We start from the raw sequence: 21492 nt of genomic DNA, 5'->3' as shown, positions 1-21492 counted from the left end.
TCTTTTATTGTGCGGCATAAATTCTCAAAGTTTTGCGGGTGCGGGTGGTAATTCAGCGGGAGAAAACAGTCCCGCGCAGGGCTCTACTGCAGGGCACCGTGTTCGGCCTGAAAGATGCTTTCTCCAGCTGCCATCTACTGTATATTGTTCCTTTATTGTCCTTGCACCTTTCCATTTACAGACGATATGTTTTGTTTGTTTGTTAAGCCACGCAACACTGATCTATGAGTCATTAAAGTCTAAAAAGACGCACTTAACTCAAGACCAAACTCGGTGTACTCTGATGAGGCTTGGGCCAACAGTAGATGGATCAGCTGAAGGTCCAGATGCATCTCTCAGGTCCTGTCAGGTCACAGCTGGATTTTTTCCTCTTTCTTAAGGACATCACTTTCAGATCCTGTTCATCTGCTGGAGATAGTTTTTTAGGCCTGACACTTCTTCTTTTGTCCTCCACTTGTCCAGTTTCCTCAAATGTTTTAAGGACACACTGCACACCATGCTGAGATATGCCAAGTTTTCAGCTAATAGCTCTTTGGGAATCACCTTGTTGCTGCAGAAATCCTATTTTCTGTCTGTCAAACTGTGTTTTCTTTGCTGTTTTTCATAGATGCAGCTAAAGAAATGGGAACAAATGATGTGTCTTTGTGACAAAGTGCCTAAAGATCCAGTTTAAAATGGCTTCTTTGCTAAGTTGTCTGTTCTGTGTCGACACAACACTGGTTCATCCCTTGAGTTAGGAGCCTTTTTTCTGCCTGAATGCTGAAAAGTTATTTAGCGGCGTTGTTTGACCCTGAAGGTGGTTTATGGTACGAACTGAAGCAGAACAGGTGTGGTCTGGGTAACATTATCCTTTGGCTTCCTCCTCTTATAATAAAACTCACACCTCAAAGTTCAAATGTCTGCCTGCCGACCACGTTTGTTGACCCATGAGCCACATTACACTGCAATTTGCAATGGTTACATTTTCATCTTTTGGTTTGTTTATCAGACGAGAAGAAGTGGAGTCGGATGTCTGTAAAACTGTGTGTAATTATGGCTCAGCAGCTGATCCGTGACCCGTTTAAAACTGCAGCACAGCTGGTTTCTTTATGCTTTGATGTGGAATGAGTTAAACCTTAAAATAATACACTCTATATTTGATTAAATAATAATAAAGAAGGATCAGACCAAACAAAAGAGACAAATCTTTCGAGTGTCTGATAATAATCCAGAAAGGTTGTGGAACGTAGGAGGTAAATCAGAAGGTAAATTAGTGTATTTATGCATGAAAACACAACCGTGTTATCTATTAGCCTCAAATGTTGCTAATAGTTCATGTTTTCTGAAAAGAGCGGCAAATGAACCCATTTTTTAAAAAGAATTCTGTGGCCCAAACTGCATTAATTCGGGTTCAGAATATTAATGTGATATGAAATAAACGGTCAAACTTGACTCAAAGTTAGCATCTGAGCTGCTGCTGTCTGTTTAATGCTCAAAGCACTGAGAGTGCTAATGAGACAGAAAGATGTGCATTTCACGGATTATAGCTTTGAGTTTATCAGTCTGAAATCACAGAGCTGAGATTATTAGATAATTAACGACATTTTCTCATCTTTATTTTGAAAATGAGCACGATGCAAACAGCTGAGACGGTTATGCTTTCATTTATTTCTGTGAAGGCTCTGAATTTGTCTTCGTGTCTCCCAGCAGCGACGCCATCGAGGCCTGACCTCCTGCTGGAAGATGAGCTGGGACGAGCCGGACACGTTTACGGGTCTCTGGCGCAGATGAAATAGCTCCTTCTTGAGCATATTTCGTCGTTGACGTAGCTTCTTGCTGTAAAAGTAAGAAAGAATGAATAAAGTCAGACGTTTCATGCTGCGTTTTCTTGACAAATTAGCTTTTTTTTCTCGGTTATTCTGATTTTAAAATAAGAAAACGCCACATTAATAAGAAAGTAAGACGACACTTTGCTGTTCTTAACGCTTCAGCTATTACAGCCAATCAGATTGGTTCTGTACCGGCCTCTTAACGCCATTGTTTGAGCTTAGAAACGGTTGGTTGGTACCTGCGTTCTTGATCTCCATGCAACTCTCACGGCGTCTTCTGTTGTTGGGTTCTCCTCGGCCCCAGGACCTGAAGGTGAACCTTGCACCATCGGTCCACAGCCATAGTCCGTTCTGAAAATAAATGTTTCATGTAAGTTTCCATGCAGACAGAGTATGAAACTGCCGTCATCTCAAATAAGCTCTGCTCTAAGTTTATTTAACTGTGTTCTGACCCAGGTTCACGCTCTAAAGCATCACCTGTATAGCATCGTGGCCTCCGACCCAAGTTCTTCGGTTTGATCCTCTCGTCCTGACAAGCTGCTTGAGGAAGTTGAACTCAGTATTGGACCGGATGGAGGCCAGATTTCCTCTGTATGCCAGGCAGTAACGCTGGGGAGAGACACAGGCTGATAAGCAGAACTGCAGCCACATCACCACAGGCTGCTCAGCCTTCCTCCCAATAGGACTTAAAGCGGAAAGAATCGACAGAAAAAAGGAGGATACAGAACCGATTCAGCTTGATTTGTCCCCAAAAACATTTCCTTGTGCTTTAGATGGTTTAAAAAACATAAAACGGCTGCAGTTTCATCAGTGAAAAGTCACAAAACGAGTGTTTCTTACTCTACCGAAGCTGGAATGTTTCTTATTTCTAAGCCAGCTTGGACCAAATGCCTGAATTCTGTAAAGCAGTGACAGGGGTTGTACCTCAGCATCGATCCACCTCCTCGGACTTCTTATGAGCCGGTAACAGACGCCTCGATAGTAAGTCCAGCCGCCGGGGCAAGTCTCACAGGCGGCAACTGCAAAGCATCAGAGGACCATCATGCACCACAGCCACATGTTGAAGCTGAAACTGTCCACTAACAGGGCAGGAAGGTGAGTGTCATGGAGCTGAGACATGCTGCTCAATAAGGGAGGGAATGGCATTAAAAGGGCCGAATGCTGCCAGATTTCTGCATGGAAAATCAGTCTCAGATCATTAATTCTCATCAGTTAATCAGAGGATTCTTAATGCCTGTGAAAGCAGTAAAGGTTCACTTAGTTTTTCACACGCTGCCTCTGCACTGTGCCTCAGTTTCAGCCTCAGACACAGTGATATATCACAGATTATTGCCTCGTTTTTAGACCTGGTCCGTTCCACTCTGGTACATCGAATTTAGAATTTAATCAGTGACCTTTTCACAGAACCATTTAAAGTTTGTGAATCTTTTAAGCACACTTATGGAAAGCTGAACATGAACCTACTTTTTCGGTTGAAGCATCTCGCCTGTGGATGGAAAAGACAGGATTAGAAACGAATACACGGTTTGAAATGATTCAGTGGAGGCTTCGTTCTCTGCTGAGGTGCTGCTGAAGGTCCCAGAGAGGAGTGAAAATGATGTTTAAATGATTAGAATAAGAAAGCTTCTCACATCTGCTCCAGTCCACAGAACACAGCTGAGACAGAGGAGCACAGCGACCTGAAGAGCTGAGGCCATCTGTACAGGTGAAAAAGGTGAGAACAGAAGTCAGAACTTAACTGCTGAAATAACAGGATAAAGTTACAGGATGCTGCAAAATAAAGCCAGAAGATATCAAATAATATCCAACTTTACCTGGATGGGAAGTTTAGTCGTTGCAGTACCTGGTGACAGGATGTCCTGAGGAAGGTAACGCGCTGCCTTTATATACCTTTCATTTGTTAGCGTGTGTTGAAAACACATGAGTTAAATATTGGTTTATTGTGCAGGCTTAAAAATATAAGAAATCAAGCTGACGCCCTTGTTATTATTACGACACGATAAGGTCGACTGATGTTCTTTTCAAACAGTAACAAGATTAATGTTCTTGTTAATAAAGGAAGGAAAAATATGATCTTAATGCTAACGGCTAACAGATCTATCAGAATAGCTACAGGTCCGATAAACTCTGATCCAAGACTAAGAAGCATCTGATAGGAGTCAGATTCTCTTCCTGTCCCTCACATATAAAGCTCTAAATGACCGAGCTCCATCACATCTTAAAGATCTCACAGTTGGATATTTCCCCAACAGAGCACTTTGCTCTCAGGCTGCAGGTTTCCTTGTGGTTCCCAGAGTTTCTAAAAGCAGAATGGGAGGCAGAGCCTTCAGTTATCAGGCCCCTAAAAGCAGAATGGGAGGCAGAGCCTTCAGTTATCAGGCCCCTAAAAGCAGAATGGGAGGCAGAGCCTTCAGTTATCAGGCCCCTAAAAGCAGAACGGGAGGCAGAGCCTTCAGTTATCAGGCCCCTAAAAGCAGAAAGGGAGGCAGAGCCTTCAGTTATCAGGCCCCTAAAAGCAGAATGGGAGGCAGAGCCTTCAGTTATCAGGCCCCTAAAAGCAGAATGGGAGGCAGAGCCTTCAGTTATCAGGCCCCTAAAAGCAGAATGGGAGGCAGAGCCTTCAGTTATCAGGCCCCTAAAAGCAGAATGGGAGGCAGAGCCTTCAGTTATCAGGCCCCTAAAAGCAGAATGGGAGGCAGAGCCTTTAGTTATCAGGCCCCTAAAAGCAGAATGGGAGGCAGAGCCTTCAGTTATCAGGCCCCTAAAAGCAGAATGGGAGGCAGAGCCTTCAGTTATCAGGCCCCTAAAAGCAGAATGGGAGGCAGAGCCTTCAGTTATCAGGCCCCTAAAAGCAGAATGGGAGGCAGAGCCTTCAGTTATCAGGCCCCTAAAAGCAGAATGGGAGGCAGAGCCTTTAGTTATCAGGCCCCTAAAAGCAGAATGGGAGGCAGAGCCTTCAGTTATCAGGCCCCTAAAAGCAGAAAGGGAGGCAGAGCCTTCAGTTATCAGGCCCCTAAAAGCAGAATGGGAGGCAGAGCCTTCAGTTATCAGGCCCCTAAAAGCAGAATGGGAGGCAGAGCCTTCAGTTATCAGGCCCCTAAAAGCAGAATGGGAGGCAGAGCCTTCAGTTATCAGGCCCCTAAAAGCAGAATGGGAGGCAGAGCCTTCAGTTATCAGGCCCCTAAAAGCAGAATGGGAGGCAGAGCCTTTAGTTATCAGGCCCCTAAAAGCAGAATGGGAGGCAGAGCCTTCAGTTATCAGGCCCCTAAAAGCAGAATGGGAGGCAGAGCCTTCAGTTATCAGGCCCCTAAAAGCAGAATGGGAGGCAGAGCCTTCAGTTATCAGGCCCCTAAAAGCAGAATGGGAGGCAGAGCCTTCAGTTATCAGGCCCCTAAAAGCAGAACGGGAGGCAGAGCCTTCAGTTATCAGGCCCCTAAAAGCAGAATGTGAGGCAGAGCCTTCAGTTATCAGGCCCCTAAAAGTAGAATGGGAGGCAGAGCCTTCCGTTATCAGGCCCCTAAAAGCAGAATGGGAGGCAGAGCCTTCAGTTATCAGGCCCCTAAAAGCAGAATGGGAGGCAGAGCCTTCAGTTATCAGGCCCCTAAAAGCAGAATGGGAGGCAGAGCCTTCAGTTATCAGGCCCCTAAAAGCAGAATGGGAGGCAGAGCCTTCAGTTATCAGGCCCCTAAAAGCAGAATGGGAGGCAGAGCCTTCAGTTATCAGGCCCCTAAAAGCAGAATGGGAGGCAGAGCCTTCAGTTATCAGGCCCCTAAAAGCAGAATGGGAGGCAGAGCCTTCAGTTATCAGGCCCCTAAAAGCAGAATGGGAGGCAGAGCCTTCAGCTATCAGGCCCCTAAAAGCAGAATGGGAGGCAGAGCCTTCAGTTATCAGGCCCCTAAAAGCAGAATGGGAAGCAGAGCCTTCAGTTATCAGGCCCCTAAAAGCAGAATGGGAGGCAGGAGCCTTCAGTTATCAGGCCCCTAAAAGCAGAATGGGAGGCAGAGCCTTCAGTTATCAGGCCCCTAAAAGCAGAATGGGAGGCAGAGCCTTCAGTTATCAGGCCCCTCTCTGTGGAACCAGCTGCCAGTTTGGCTTCAGGAAGCAGACACCCTCTCTACCTTTAAGATCAGGCTGAAACTTTCCTTTCTGATAAAGCTTATAGTTAGGGATGGCTCAGGTGAGCCTGAAACATCCCATAGTTCTGCTGCTATAGGCCCAGCCTGCTGGGGGAGCTCCCATGATGCACTGGGCCCGTCTCTTCACCCCCGCCGGTGGAAGCAGATGTCTGGACCCGCCATAAATGCTTCGGACAGCGGATTGAACTGAAGGTTCGGTGCAGTCTGGAGCGTGTTGTTCACAACCAGCAGCTTTTTCACGCTCTGCTCTTCAAACTGCTGCTTAGCTAAAGACAGAAAGTAGAGAAAAATGCACGCTTGGTAACTTTGAAACCGTCGTTTAGGAAACCGGAAAGAAGATGGCGTTCCACTGAAAGTGAAGAATGCTGCTTTTTCCTGGAAAGGTTTCTCTATGACACACAAACACATCTCTGCAGGGTATCAGGACCTCGTATTGTTCACTGCTAACAGAGGAAAATAAGCTTCTTTGCAGCTCTGTGACCAGGCTATGAGTCAGAGCACTGATGAGCGCTGCGTTCCTTCAGCTGTTAGGATTTTATGGACTTTACTGCTAACATCTTCTCAGTTATAAGTTCTACAGAGTTCTACAGAGATAAAATCAAAGATAAATCATATACCTGTCCGTTGGAGCCCATCCCAAGATGTCCTACAATAGCTGCACATCAAAGGCCTTTCAGCTCGCCATCATTAAACCTTTACAGCCAATTACAGACCATAATCCAAGATGCCGTGTCTTTCTAATCCTTAAAGAAGCAGTTTAAAATCAGCTACTCCCGCATTTCTGTTCAATTCAGTTCAGTTTCTCAGCCGAGAAACAAAGAGTCAGTGACAGCAATGAAGTGATGCGTCAGTTTTCCCGGGAAAGTTTGCTAAGGGCCTGGTTTCTGACTCTGGAGCTGCCAATCAGCTGCTTGGTTTTCCCGTCCCGCACCCAGCTGGGTTCCAGCCTCACAGGGTCTGCTGGGGGTCAGCTGACAGGATTCACTTATAGACGTGAACTTTAGACACAGATCGATGTTTGTTTTCCGTTTGAAGAGTTCAGTTTGGATTTACAGGACAGCCTTCATCAGTTAGAAATGAGCTTATTTCTACATGAAGTCTTTTTGCTTTTTTAGTATGTAAAGGATATAAGCGCTAATTGTCAGTGGATATTTTTAATAAACTGTGTGTTGACTTTTACAAGCTGCTGGATCATGAGCTGGACTTTGTTTTTCACATCATTCTTCTGCATTCGGTCTGGTTTTTGTTGAATAAATAACGGCACGGTGTAATGTTTTCATCTTGAACTGGAGGCTGTTTTTCTTTGGTACAATAACTTGGACATGCATGGCTTGCAAATGCAAACATCATATGATCTGATATTTATTCTATCAATTTACCGCAGCTAACCGGGTCGTCATAGTAACGTGGGTGTGTACAGCTTTCAAACAGTTCTAAATTACAGAAGGCGGTTTATTTATGCAGCACATTTCACAGTGCTTCACACAGATCAACACAAATACGCAGTCGAGGGTCAATAAAAGTAAAAATAAGAATAAAAAAAAGAAAGTAAAATAGTAAAAACAGTCCATAAAAGCATAATACAAGATAAAACAGTGGAAACAAAGAAAAAAAGCCGAGTTAACAGAAAGCGTCTTAAGTCTAGATTTCAGGATGCTTTCAGGGACTTTCAGGGACTTTCAGGATGCTTTCAGGGACACACGTGCACAAGAACGCACAAGGAGCCGTAACAAGCGAGTACGCGCACACTCACAAACATCTGCGCCATCCTGGCAGTTTCTGCAGGCTGCAGCACCACCACAAACGAGCAGTTTCCACAATATGCTTTAAAAAGGGAAGTCTTCACTGGTTCAGAGTGCTTAAACTTATGGATAACATGTTAACGTGCACGAATCAACGCACGATAGACCTGCAACAATTCATTTTAAAAGAAAACCAAGCAGGCAAAAGGCAATCAGAAAGAGAGTTAACGATGAGTTCAAATCAAATGGAAGGGCATCAGGTAGCTTCTTCACCTCATCAGTTCCATTTAAATACTGCGGGATTGTGGAGGTTTTATTAATATAAAACATCTAATAAAGTGTATTACCGGCGTTTCACTGAAAGTTTGCGGGGTGGCAGCCACCTCTGAACTGTAATTTATCTGCGATCGTGCACGCCGAACACTTTCTGTGAGTGGGAACTTTCAAATGTAAAAAAGTAATTTGTTAAATTCACAGTTGCACAATTAATAATTTCGATGACTTTTTGTTGCATGGACCTGGAAACGGCTGCTTTTAGCAACATGAGTACGTTTAGAGTTCTTATTTAACTTTGTCTTTGTTTTTATTAACAGCGAACCACGAAGAAGAAATTCGAGCCATGACATTGATGATAGTCTAAAGTGCATGTTTCAGAGTTTCTGCTCCTCTTGTCAAACTAAGATTGCTTTAAAACTGTGTCTCTTATGTCCTGTCTCACCCTTCTGCCTGTTGCACTCGTCATATCAGTCCTGCTCATAAACAGGCAACTGAAATCTAAATAAACGTGTACATTTTGATGAAAAAAACACTTATTTTAAATGTTTTACATTTAAACGTACGATTAAAATAAGTTTTTAAGACCTGTGTTGCTCTGAAAGCTCGACTCCTGCAGTTTATTCAACTTTGTACGTTATTTCAGATAAACTTTGATCTGTTTTAGGTCATCAGATCATTTATTTGGTCTAATTCTGTGGTATAAGAATTTGCTAGTTTCTAGCTAAGGTTTATTTAATATAATTTAAATAATTTAATATATTTATTTAATATAGTTATATATATATAGTAATATAATTAAATATGTGAAGGTAAACAATTTATGTGACTCCTCGTGAAAAAAAATCACCCCAAAGTCTGGCTGCTTGGAAGGAAAAAGAAAGAAATGACGGCTTAAAATCATTATTTGTTTGTTCTCTTTTGAGTTAAATAAAGTTTTTAATTGAAAAAAACATCAACATAGTCGTGTTGACCAATCGCTGCCGTGTGTGATCAGCAGCGTCCAATGAAATGAGTCGTTGAGACAATCGTCAGCACACCGTGTTAGCGCATGCGCATGTCGTCCACTTCCTGAATCCTGACAGCTGCACAACAGCAGCAGAAACCCGCCTGTGTTTCTGTGTTTTCTCACCTTTGTTTTGACTGTTTCATAGTTTTCTGTGCGCGGGTCTCTGTTCCGTCCCCATGCGCGCTCTCGTCTGCGCGGTGCTGTTTGTGTGGCTGCTGAACGATGCGGCGGCTCATCAGTTCACGGAGGAGGAGATGGCTGCGACCAGGTAAGCCCCCACAGAGGCGGGCAGGTGGAGAGCAGAGGGGGGTAAATGGAAGAATGCTTCTTTTCAACATGTACCACGGAGTCCCAACTTGTTTTCTGATGTGACACGAATGCTGTTGCATGAGATCATCCACAACCAAACCCCAAAGTTCAGCCTGGCTTTCTTTTAGCTGTTGTCTGACACATTTATGTCTCTTTTTCATGATAAAACCTCGTGTTTGTGTCTCAGACAGCGCATCAAATCCATGTTCTACCACGCCTACAACAGTTACCTGGACAACGCCTTTCCCTACGATGAGCTCCGCCCCCTCACGTGTGACGGACAGGACACCTGGGGCAGGTGAGGCAGTGGGGCGGTTTTCACTCAAGGTTTCATGATATTCGTGTAAAAGGCTGAATTTTCTGCTCATTTCGGAGGCTTAATCCCATTTTTAGTGTCTTTACATATAAAATAGACCAAACTGTAACTATAGGAGATGTTTTAAAGTGAAATGCTTCGATCTGCTTCGTCTCCGCAGTTTTTCTCTCACTCTGATCGACGCCCTCGACACTTTGCTGGTAAGTTAAAATGGGAGGAGTCAGGACTGGCAGGAAGCTGAGTCACACGAGTTAAATGTGGCGCTCCTCTGCAGGTGTTAGGGAACCGGACGGAGTTCCAGAGAGTGGCGTCCCTCCTCCAGGACAGCGTGGACTTTGACATCGACGTCAACGCGTCCGTGTTTGAAACCAACATCCGAGGTACCAACGGGGGCCAGGTCTCCGGGTCTGGGGGGGCGTTGTGTTCAGGGGTCACGAGTGTTTCTGTGTGTAGTGGTCGGCGGTCTGCTGTCGGCGCACCTGTTGGCGGGGAGGGCCGGGATGGAGCTGGAGCCCGGCTGGCCCTGTTCTGGACCGCTGCTGAGGATGGCCGAGGACGCCGCCAGGAAGCTGCTGCCTGGTACGAAAATACACACAAACAGAGTCTGAGAGTGCGCCCAAAGGGGGCGGAGCTTCCTCATGCTGCCCTCATGGCGCCACGACCGCCGACGCCGTGGAGCCATGAGGGCGTGTGGCGCTGACGGAAACCCGGTGTTTCAGCGTTTCAGACTCCCACCGGGATGCCGTACGGAACCGTGAACCTGCTGCACGGCGTCAGTCCCACCGAGACGCCTGTAACCTGCACCGCCGGCGTGGGAACCTTCATCCTGGAGTTCGCCACGTTGAGTCGACTAACCGGAGACCCGGTGTTTGAGAACGCCGCCCGCCGAGCCTTGAGCGCGCTGTGGGGGACCCGGTCCGACATCGGACTGGTAACGGCCTGCTTCTGGTTCTGTAAACTCGCGGCGAGGTACAACCCCGTCCGGCGCCCTCATCCCGTCTGCTCCTGTGCCCCTCAGGTGGGGAACCACATCGACATCCTGTCCAAGAAGTGGGTGGCGCAGGACGCCGGCATCGGCGCCGGAGTGGACTCCTACTTCGAGTATCTGGTGAAGGGCGCCATCATGCTGCAGGACGAGGAGCTGCTCAGCATGTTCCGGGGTACGGCTCCTGGTTCCGTTTCCTGTTGTTTTCACCATGAAACGAGTCCGATTCACCTCAGCTTCACACACCTCTGATGTGTTCCTCCAGCCTACGATCGAGCCATTCAGAACTACACCCGCTTCGACGACTGGTACCTGTGGGTCCAGATGCACAAGGGAACCGTCTCCATGCCGGTTTTCCAGAGCCTGGAGGCCTTCTGGCCCGGCCTGCAGGTGCATTCAGGGACCTCACAAACACTGTAATCTGGCTGCAGTCTCTGATCTATCATTTTTTAACCTCTTTTGTGTGTTTTAGTCTCTGCTCGGGGACCTTGACGGTGCTGTGAGAACCTTCCAGAATTATTACTCGGTGTGGAGACAGTTTGGGGGTCTGCCTGAGTTTTACAGCATCCCTCAGGGTTACACTGTGGATAAGAGAGAAGGATACCCACTCAGACCAGGTACGGTCCCTAAGAAAATGCTTTTTTCTTTTCTAACCGGGGGCTCACACCAAAAGCGGCGTGAGCGTCCAGCTGCCGTTCATTTTCAATGAGCGGCCGGCGTTGTGAGCTTCGTGAGCTTCAAGAGTTGAGAAAGGCTCAACTTTATGCAAATGAGCAGTGACGCTACGCGACGACAGCCAATTAGGGCCGATCTGGATTCCGAAGGCGGAAAAAAGGTGAAAAAAAGGTGGAAAACAGCGGAAAACGGCAGAGCACAAACACAAAGAAACACAAAGAAGGCCCAGAGTACGATCCATGGTGAAAGAGGGAACCGATGTATGGATGGATTATTATATATATATATGCTAGTTGCTATACATATAAGCCCCGCCCCTTTGGCCGCTTCTGGAAGAAGTAGAAGCGGCGCGTTGTGAGCCACTCACGATGCTTTTGGTGTGAGCCCCCGGTTAGGGTCACGCATGTGTGCATTTGTTTAAAACCAGAATGGCTGATTGTGCACGAGATGCAGATGGATTCAGTTCTGCTATGATAAGTAAAGCCAAACGGGCCCGTTGTAGGTAGCGAAGTGTTGGACCAAATGTGTTGAAAGAGAAACAAGCTGCAGGCCTGACAGTGACATCGGCTTCAGTCGCTGTGTTGGAATCAATAAAAGGAGTTAAAAGGAGGAACTCTTTCATTCCAAAGGCAATAACCCAATTAAATAAGATGCGGGGGGGAAGTACGACTAGAACAATATTAGTAGCAGTTTAATTTATTTATGACACATAGGCTTCTAGGGAAGTGCAATATATACTCCTGACTGTATTTGATTACTGATGTTGTGTATTTCATAAATAATGCTGTTGATTTAGACAAATATTTGTAATTCTTACCTATTTATGTTTTTAGGCCTTCTAGGGAAGTGAAATATCCTTCTTCCTGTACTTACATGTTATCAGATAAATAGTGCTGTAGATTTATTTATGACATTAGGCTTGGTGGGAAGGGCAGTATGTTCTATTTTAGTGTTCTATATTTAACTGATGTGTGTTTATGTGTTAGACATATAGTGCTGTAAATGTCTGCTTCAATGTCTGTTTATAGATTATATGTCAATGATTGAACTGTAAAACTAATCGCCTCTCGGGGACATTAAAGTTTTCTAAGTCAAAGTTGGATTCTGAGGGTGAAACGGTCTGTTTCCCTTGAGCTCGTTCAGGTTTAAAGTGTCTTAAAGACGACACACGGCTCCGATCTGCTCTGAAACGCGTTCAATAAGTATTCTGCAGACGTGCTTCAGAGACTTTATCCTGTTGATCCATGAAAAACGCTTCAGAGATCAAATAAAATGCTACCTCAGCATCTTTCATGAAGCCGTTTCCTAGGCGTTCAGGAAGCATCGCGGCTCCTTTCCTTTGGATTTGGAGGATTCAGGCGGCTCTGATCGGACTATTGGACCCACAGCTTATGGCTGCATGTTTATGGCGTGTTTGAGGCCTTCTGGACGTTTTTTTTCTCGTGTTGAGGTCAAAATGTTCATTTATATCACAAATGAAGATATAACAGCTTTATAAAAAGCTAACAATAAGCTCCATAGAAGGAACCCAGGAGTCCGACTCTGTCAGAGGGGACAGAGTAGAGATAGGGTGCAGGCATAGAAGGAAGTGCAGAAAGATAAAGTGCAGAGATAGAGGGGGGAGGGAAGTACAAGGTAAGTGCTGGGATAGGAGATGCTCTCTGAAGAGCTGGGTTTTCAGGAGCTTCTTGAAGATAGACAGGGACGCCCCTGTTCTGGTAGCGCTCGGTAGGTCATTCCACCATCGTGGGACGACACATGAACAGAGTTTGGATTGTCTTAGGCGTGGTGTAGGAGCTGCTAGACGACAATCCTGGGACCAACGGAGGGACCCAGTTGGGACAGAAGCCTTTGCAGGAGCATTCAAGTACATGGAGCCGTTCCATTAAGCTCTTTGTAGCTAACATCAGGGACTTGGACGCCTCAGTCGGGACACTTTCAGTGTGTCAGAGCTGAGGAAATGTTGCTTCTTACTCACCTGACGTCACCTTAATCACACCGTAAGAGTTTTCACGGCATCTGGAGACTTTTTAAAGCACGCCTTCATCTCCATAGTGACGTTAGCTTGTTTTTCAAGAGCCCAGTCGCTTTTCAGAGATCGAGTTGCTTGTTTTTGGCACAAAATCTTGCAACTGTTCAGCAGCAGAGGAGCACCAGGAAGGCTGCAGGTAAAAAGACCCCAGAGCCCAAGTAATGCCTGGAATAAGACCCCAGAGCCCAAGTAATGCCTGGAATAAGACCCCAGAGCCCAAGTAATGCCTGGAATAAGACCCCAGAGCCCAAGTAATGCCTGGAATAAGACCCCAGAGCCCAAGTAATGCCTGGAATAAGACCCCAGAACCCAAGTAATGCCTGGAATAAGACCCCAAAGCCCAAGTAATGCCTGGAATAAGACCCCAGAGCCCAAGTAATGCCTGGAATAAGACCCCAGAACCCAAGTAATGCCTGGAATAAGACCCCAAAGCCCAAGTAATGCCTGGAATAAGACCCCAGAGCCCAAGTAATGCCTGGAATAAGACCCCAGAACCCAAGTAATGCCTGGAATAAGACCCCAGAACCCAAGTAATGCCTGGAATAAGACCCCAGAGCCCAAGTAATGCCTGGAATAAGACCCCAGAACCCAAGTAATGCCTGGAATAAGACCCCAAAGCCCAAGTAATGCCTGGAATAAGACCCCAGAGCCCAAGTAATGCCTGGAATAAGACCCCAGAACCCAAGTAATGCCTGGGATAAGACCCCAGAACCCAAGTAATGCCTGGAATAAGACCCCAGAGCCCAAGTAATGCCTGGAATAAGACCCCAGAGCCCAAGTAATGCCTGGAATAAGACCCCAGAGCCCAAGTAATGCCTGGAATAAGACCCCAGAGCCCAAGTAATGCCTGGAATAAGACCCCAGAACCCAGGTAATGCCTGGAATAAGACCCCAGAGCCCAAGTAATGCCTGGAATAAGACCCCAGAACCCAAGTAATGCCTGGAATAAGACCCACAGCTGGATGTAAATCGTGCCGATGCTTCTTCTTCCTGCTCGTTAGCACAGAAAACTCTGGTTTTACGGGAATTATTCGTCTCTTTCTGCACCACAAATGTATGAACGCATAGATTTAAAAAAGCTCCCAAGGTTGTCTCAGGATTTTCAGGATTTTTTTCTCAAATACTTGAAAGATCCCCAGAATATCTGAGATCTGTAAGCAGCAGAAGATGAATAACGTGTGTTTCCTGCCCCTCTGCTTCTGTGTGTCTGCCTCAGAGCTGATAGAAAGCGCCATGTACCTGTTCAGGGCGACAGGTGACCACACCTACCTGCAGCTGGGCCTCGACGCGCTGGAGTCCATAGAGCGGATCGCCAAGACGCCCTGCGGCTACGCCAGCGTAAGTTTCCCTGGAACGGCTTTTAAAAGGGTTTTTATGGCGCTTATCACTCAGAACTCACCTGGTTCTGAATGAAACGCTTCGAACAAACAGTTCTGAGGATGAAAATCGAGATTTTTCTCATTTAAACATTTTAAATTACCTCCAAAGGAATGAATTCAGTCTAAAACTGTTTGGTTTCCGGTTCAGACCGAAGCAAAGTTGGCTTCTTTCACACCAAAATTACCTGTGATTGGACGCTTCTTTCACACCAAACTAACCTGTGATTGGACGCTTCTTTCACACCAAACTAACCTGTGATTGGACGCTTCTTTCACACCAAACTAACCTGTGATTGGACGCTTCTTTCACACCAAACTAACCTGTGATTGGACGCTTCTCTCACACCAAACTAACCTGTGATTGGACGCTTCTTTCACACTAACTAACCTGTGATTGGACGCTTCTTTCACATCAAACTAACCTGTGATTGGACGCTTCTTTCACACCAAACTAACCTGTGATTGGACGCTTCTCTCACACCAAACTAACCTGTGATTGGACGCTTCTCTCACACCAAACTAACCTGTGATTGGACGCTTCTTTCACACCAAACTAACCTGTGATTGGACGCTTCTTTCACACCAAAGTAACCTGTGATTGGACACTTCTCTCACACCAAACTAACCTGTGATTGGACGCTTCTCTCACACCAAACTAACCTGTGATTGGACGCTTCTCTCACGTTGTCGGTAGAACTTAAAGTGACTGTCGTGGACCGAACCATCTCAGGTTCCTCGGTCCGTTTGTTCGATGCGGCGCTCGTTTAATCGCACGAGCCACACGTCCAGGTTGCTTTCCCTGAAGATAAAAACTAACACCTGAGATCTTCTGTCTCCTCCTCGCACAGCGGTCCCATCTTACTGTCTTACCAGGGGCTCACACCACAGCCGCTCACGACGCTCACAACCCGCCGCTTCTACTTCTTCTGCCGCCGGAAGCAGCCAAAGGGGCGGGGCTTATATGTATAGCAACTAGCAGATATATATATAATAATCCATCCATACATCGGTTCCCTCTTTCACCATGAATCGTACTCTGGGCCGTCTTTGTGTTTCTTTGTGTTTGCGCTCTGCCGTTTTTCGCTTTTTTCCCGCCTTTTTTCCGCCTTCGGAATCCAGATCGGCCCTAACTGGCTGTCGTCACGTCGCTCATTTGCATAAAGTTGAGCCTTTCTCAACTCTTGAAGCTCACAACGCCAGCTTACATTGAAAATGAGCCGCTCACGACGCTTTTGGTGTGAGCTCCCGGTTAGTCTTGTGTGTTCGGACCTCAGAGTTCTGTTTACAATCTTTTATTCTCTGTGGGTTACCTGTGCATCCCTGTGATTGGCCGTGGCTGGATGATGTCACAGCTCTTCTTCCTCCTGCAGGTCAAAGACCTGCGAGATCACCAGCTGGACAACAGGATGGAGTCCTTCTTCCTCGCTGAAACCGTCAAGTACCTCTACCTGCTCTTTGACCCCGCCCACTTCCTTCACGGTGGGGGTGCAGAGGGGGACGGGTCCTGGGAGGAGGGGGGCGAAGGGGGGCAGTGCGTTTTGGGGGCGGGGGGCTTCATCTTTAACACCGAGGCACATCCTTTGGACCCGGCGGCGCTCTACTGCTGCAGCCGCCACGCCCAGGACCGCCAGGAGCTCCGAGACCTCCTGCTCAGCCTGTCGCAGCCCAGAGAAAAAGCTGACAGCCAATCAAAACAGACGCAGGACCCCGCCCCCAGCCAGTCGGACAGCATCGCTCTGAAGCCGGGAGAGAAGAAGGCGCCGCCGCTGCTGTCGTGCCCCGTTCAGCCGTTCAGCGCCCGCCTCTCCATCCTGGGACAAGTTTTCAGCGACAGCACCTGAGGCCGTTATTCAGGACCAGACGGACGGCGAGGTTTGAGCCGCAGCGCCTCATTGGTTGAAGAGTTTCACCGTTATGTGGAAAAAATCCAGATGTTTTCCGAAATGTGTTGTTTTAAATCCAGCTGTGGGTGACCTCTTAAAAACTCCTCTGGGCTCCTCAGAGCTCCGATCCCTGGGTCCCTGAGTTCTGGTCCTGGTTCCCGGGTCCTGGTTCCTGGTTCCCGGATCCTGGTGCCTGGATCCTGGTTCCCGGGTCCAGGTTCCTGGTTCCCGGTTCCTGGTTCCTGGTTCCCGGTTCCCGGTTCCTGGTTCCCGGGTCCAGGTTCCTGGTTCCCAGGTCTTGGTTCCTGGTTCCCGGTTCCTGGTTCCCGGTTCCTGGTCTCTGGGTCCTGCGTCCTGGGTCCTGGTTCCCGGTTCCCGGTTTCTGGTCCCTGGGTCCTGGTCCCTGGTTCGTGGTTCCTGGTCCCTGGTTCCTGGTTCCCGGGTCCTGCTCTCTCTGCAGCTACCCCAGCTAAGCCCCAGCTGACTCTTCCTCTTCGTTTAAACCAGCTTCTCACGGCTCTCCGGCTCTTCCTCTCGTCTTCATCGGGGCTGCCTGGCCTCGCCTCTCTGCTCCGTAGAGTCAAAGCAGAAATCACAGCACTGAAGCCTGATTTAGCTCAAGATCCCGAGAATGAGCCTTTAAATCGGCCGTCAGGACTATAAAACCTGACTTTGAGCTGTGCTGCTTCAGTTTTCCGGCCCGTCTTTAAACTGCTTCACCACAAACACTGAAGGCAGACCTCAGAGCGACTGCTGTGAACTTAGATTAAATAGAAATATATTTTTATTTATTAAAAATGTTCTTAGATTCACTCCTTTGCCTCTGTTTTCTTCTGTAGAAGAAGTTTGATTTGCTTTCTAAATCCAGCCTTATGCTGTTTTCTCCTTATTTAAAGAAAGAGTGGAAACATTCAGCAGCGAGATTCTTCCAGCCCTGCTTTAAACTGCGATTATCGGCTCTAAACGGCTCAGATCTGCTGCTTTAAACCCCTCGTTTTAAACCACAGCTTCACTGTGGGGTAAAATGAGTGCATTTAAACATTATGTAGCCTCACACCCACTGAAAGCACCAGATAGGATCCATGCAGATGTATTTAAATCTAAATGCAAAGCAGTTGTCTGTACTTTCCAGGAAGTTCCAACACGGAAGGACTCTGCTGTAAACCGGTAAAGTCAGGCGGTCGTCACGGTTACCATAAAAAACATTAAAACTGGAAAAACGGTGGATGAACATTAAGAATAGGCTGTAATAGTTGGGAGCGGCCACCAGGGGGCAGCATCGGAGCTCCACAGTGTTATTCTTCAGCAGGGGGTCAACATCCTGCAGCCAGCGCCGGTTCCGAGGTCCAAAGTTTCCTCAACGAGCTCTAAATTACAGTCAGAAATACAACATTTAACGATACTACTAATAAATAATAAGTATCTTTAAAAAGAAGCGGGGATACAAAGAAAAGTAGATTTATTCAGCCTTAAATAATGCTGATTTTTAGCTAAAGCATCAAAAGCAAACATGTTCTGGTGAAATATTCCGTCATGTTCTGATATTTAATGATTTAGAATCAAGCTCTGAATGAAACAGTATTTCTCTGCCTCTTCACCAGCTGCTGGAAACAGATCCTGATGTTTCAACAGCACATTCACAGTAAAAAAAACCACAGAAGAAGTGTAATCTGACTGGATCTGACCTTTCATCTCATCACTTTTTCTTTCTTTCTTCCTCCTCTTTCTTTTCAGCGCTCCTCCATCTCTCTTTGTTCCTTCCTGCATTGCTTCTCCGTTGTCCTTCCTTCCTTCCTTCCTTCCTTCCTTCCTTCCTTCCTTCCTTCCTTCCTTCCTTCCTTCCTTCCTTCCTTCCTTCCTTCCTTCCTTCCTTCCCTTCTATCTTTTTTCTTTAAATCCTCCTCATTTTTTTCTTCTCCTCTATCCCTCTTTTCTCTCACTTCTCTGTCCGTCTCCCTTCCTTCCTTCCTTCCTTCCTTCCTTCCTTCCTTCCTTCCTTCCTTCCTTCCTTCCTTCCTTCCTTCCTTCCTTCCTTCCTCCCCTTCTATCTTTTTTCTTTAAATCCTCATTTTTTTCTTCTCCTCTATCCCTCTTTTCTCTCACTTCTCTGTCCGTCTCCCTTCCTTCCTTCCTTCCTTCCTTCCTTCCTTCCTTCCTTCCTTCCTTCCTTCCTTCCTTCCTTCCTTCCTTCCTTCCTTCCTTCCTCCCCTTCTATCTTTTTTCTTTAAATCCTCATTTTTTTCTTCTCCTCTATCCCTCTTTTCTCTCACTTCTCCGTCCGTCTCCTTTCCTTCCATCCTTCCTTCCTTCCTTCCTCCCCCCTTCCTTCCTTCCATCCTTCCTTCCATCCTTCCTTCCTTCCTTCCTCCCCCCTTCCTTCCTTCCTTCCTCCCCCCTTCCTTCCTTCCTTCCTTCCTCCCCCCTTCCTCTGAGGGTGTGTTTCTGGATCCGTCTGCAGTCATGACTCCATCATGAGTAACTGCTCTTTGTGTGTTTTTGAGGTCATTCGAAGCGAGTCTTTGAAACAGAGCAGGAAAAGATCCTCTCCCTCCTCCCGTCACTCTATTATTTTCCACTCTGCCTCTCTCCATTCAGGCCCGTCAACCTGTTGTAAAACTGTTTGGATTTTGCCTTTTAGGGGCCACACAGTCAGTTAAAGTTACCTCAGACTCAACAAACTGATCAGCTCAAAATCTAACGCTTCACCTCATATTTTGGATACAGCCAACAGTTCTTTCAAGTGTAATACCCTTAATGGCCACTGGGGGCTGCCCCAAAACATCTCAGCCTTCGGTCCAAGTCCTCGAGTCGTGAATCAGACATTTTGTCCTTAACTTTTCACCAGCGACAGACCTCAGAGTGACTCTGCTGGGTGAAGCCTGCTCGCTCAGCAGCCGTGTTGCTGTACCCGACAGACTTGGACCCTTCCTCACAGATTCCTCTTCGTGAATTTAAGGAAAACATTCGTGTCCAGAGGAGCTGGCCTGACTCTGGTGACTCCTGGAAAGCTCTTACACAATATATTCTTCAGAAACCGGACTCTGTTTCCATGACACAGATGTGAAAAAAGCAGAATGTGGCAAAATTTGGCCTCAATAAACCTTTAAAAATCTCACAGAAACATCCCTGAAAGTAAGAAAGCCGTGAAAACCTTTAACCTCCATGTTTAGCTTTAGGGTTTTTGCATGAGAATTCCCCCCCAGGCTGTTTCCACTGTGACTCTAAGTATTGATAACTCAAAAAAAAGGAGAAAAAGGCTTCATCCACTATTTTGAGCACTACTACGTTGTCACACCACTGTTCAACCATCATGCATTGCGGCCCGGAGCAGCAGCTAAGCTAACGCTAACATTAGCTCGTTCCTTGGGTCTTTGGAGAATGCCTGAGCACAATGGCCGCTGAGCAGTGGAGCGGCTCATTACCGTCTGTGCCTGGGCCACCCGACACCTCTCCAAACTCTCAGTAAAACACTGAGATGGTGTAATCTGCCCCAGCTGCTGCGAAGCCCGTCAGAGGGGATTTACTGCCTCTACTCAAAGACGCAGTGAAATGACTTTTAAATTCCCTTTGCTGACTTCAAAGGTGAACTAACAGCTGGGGCACCTGCTGAGGTCCAAATATTAGGGGTCATGCTGTGTTTTCTGACCATTTCATCAGCGTTAATTCAGGTTTTTCAGCCAAACTGAAGCCAAAGAGGTTTTTCCATGGTCTGCTTGAACAATGCTGGGACGTCCCAGGAAAAGATGTGGCCTTGAAGGCAGCATATGTTGCTGTAAAATCTCAGTGAGCTTTTCTGCATTAATGCTGCCGTCACAGAAGTGGAAATGAGCTTTGCCCCCTGATCCAACCCCATACCATCACAGAGCCTGGCTGCAGGGACTGGCTGCTGACAGCAGGCTGGATGCTGCTTTTGCTCTTTGCTCCATTTCTTCCAACAAAGATGTGGAATACTGATGGGTCTGACCACAGCACACGTTTCCACCGTGTGACGGTCCATCCCAGACGCCTCCGAGCCCAGAGAAGTGGACGAGGTTAACATCAGGCTTCTTTCCTGCACAGTAAAGCTTGTGAATGGAACTCTGTATTGTGGTGCTGGACAAAGGTTTCCACAGTAATCCCTTGTCCATGTGCTGCTATCAGCTGCTGATGAATGACGGTTCTTGATGCAGCGTCTGAGGGGTCAGAGGTCACGGGGTCCAGCTTAGGCTTGCTCCCTCGTCCTTTACACTGAAACTCCTCCAGATTCCCTGAATGCTTTAATGATATTCTGCTCTGTAGAGGCAGAAATATGCAGATCCCTTCCAGTCTTTCTCTGAGGAACATTGTTTTAAACACAAACTGGAGCTCCTCTGAACATCTCTGCTGCTCAGAAACTGTCATGGAGGCTGATTTAGGACCAGATCAGGGCTAAATGTGTTGCAGCCTGAAATGAAACAAATGGCTGCATATCAACAGAAAAAAGATAAAACATGAGATCACATTTTGCCTGATTGATTCCCGCATGTTTTCTGTGCAGAAGGAGCTGACGTTTTTGTTCCGTTGGACTTCTTTAATCAACTCTAAAGTGGTCAGCTTAGCCTCTTGGTGCTTTTACTGTTTCTCCTCCCTGTGACTCACTGGACTTTCATCACTGTGAGGCTTAAAGACGAGGAAAAGCTGCAGCCTGAAGTCAGTATCCAAGCATCAGATCCCCTCATCCTGCTGAGCTATCAGTCTGAAGTTCTTCTTTTGCAGGCTGGGTGACATTATCTCTGCAGGTAGGAGCTCAGGCTGTCTGTAAAGCTCATAAATCCTGCAGGAGTTCCCATTCAGCCCCTGACGCTGCAGCCTGGGAACATCACAGCAGAAGAAAACACTTCTGCGTCCAAATATGCTCACGGAGTCTGTCTGAGAAACGTCTTGGGTGTAACCGGTGCTGCAATCAGTTACCGCATCCAGAGAAACC

The 21492-nt window shown here is 46.8% G+C and overlaps 2 protein-coding genes across 2 annotated transcripts; one reads left to right on the top strand and one right to left on the bottom strand.

Moving 5' to 3' along the window:
* Window positions 1-1726: 1726 nt before the first annotated feature.
* On the bottom strand, window positions 1727-7712 carry LOC140271242 (galactose-specific lectin nattectin-like). The gene is made up of 7 exons (XM_072366366.1): window positions 7647-7712; window positions 3440-3505; window positions 3273-3294; window positions 2733-2827; window positions 2286-2417; window positions 2048-2159; window positions 1727-1815 (listed from the first exon to the last, which is right to left on the bottom strand). The coding sequence occupies exons 1-7, from the start codon at window positions 7710-7712 to the stop codon at window positions 1748-1750; spliced, it is 561 nt and encodes a 186-aa protein (XP_072222467.1). The 3' UTR covers window positions 1727-1747.
* A 1305-nt stretch (window positions 7713-9017) lies between these two features.
* Window positions 9018-17331, top strand: edem2 (ER degradation enhancer, mannosidase alpha-like 2). The gene is made up of 11 exons (XM_072367579.1): window positions 9018-9236; window positions 9465-9575; window positions 9754-9793; window positions 9868-9973; window positions 10047-10172; window positions 10313-10524; window positions 10612-10753; window positions 10844-10968; window positions 11051-11195; window positions 14502-14623; window positions 16035-17331. The coding sequence occupies exons 1-11, from the start codon at window positions 9145-9147 to the stop codon at window positions 16503-16505; spliced, it is 1692 nt and encodes a 563-aa protein (XP_072223680.1). The 5' UTR covers window positions 9018-9144; the 3' UTR covers window positions 16506-17331.
* The last annotated feature ends 4161 nt before the right edge of the window (window positions 17332-21492 follow it).

This window comes from Leuresthes tenuis, unplaced genomic scaffold, assembly GCF_036924035.1.
Source record: "Leuresthes tenuis unplaced genomic scaffold, fLeuTen1.0.hap1 SCAF_16, whole genome shotgun sequence".
Lineage (NCBI taxonomy): Eukaryota > Metazoa > Chordata > Actinopteri > Atheriniformes > Atherinopsidae > Leuresthes > Leuresthes tenuis.
The sequence above is the reverse complement of the archived record's forward strand: the minus strand, read 5'-3'. Positions and strand labels throughout refer to the sequence as shown.

Coding starts and splice junctions, on each gene's coding strand:
- LOC140271242 (XM_072366366.1), bottom strand. CDS start 7,712: ATGGCGCAGATGTTTGTGAGTGTGCGCGTACTCGCTTGTTACGGCTCC. Junction 3,506..7,646: donor CCTTGTGCGTTCTTGTGCAC/GTGTGTCCCTGA, acceptor TCACCTGTACAG/ATGGCCTCAGCTCTTCAGGT. Junction 2,828..3,272: donor GAGATGCTTCAACCGAAAAA/GTAGGTTCATGT, acceptor GATGCTTTGCAG/TTGCCGCCTGTGAGACTTGC.
- edem2 (XM_072367579.1), top strand. CDS start 9,145: ATGCGCGCTCTCGTCTGCGCGGTGCTGTTTGTGTGGCTGCTGAACGAT. Junction 9,794..9,867: donor ACGCCCTCGACACTTTGCTG/GTAAGTTAAAAT, acceptor GCTCCTCTGCAG/GTGTTAGGGAACCGGACGGA. Junction 10,525..10,611: donor CCCGGTCCGACATCGGACTG/GTAACGGCCTGC, acceptor TGTGCCCCTCAG/GTGGGGAACCACATCGACAT.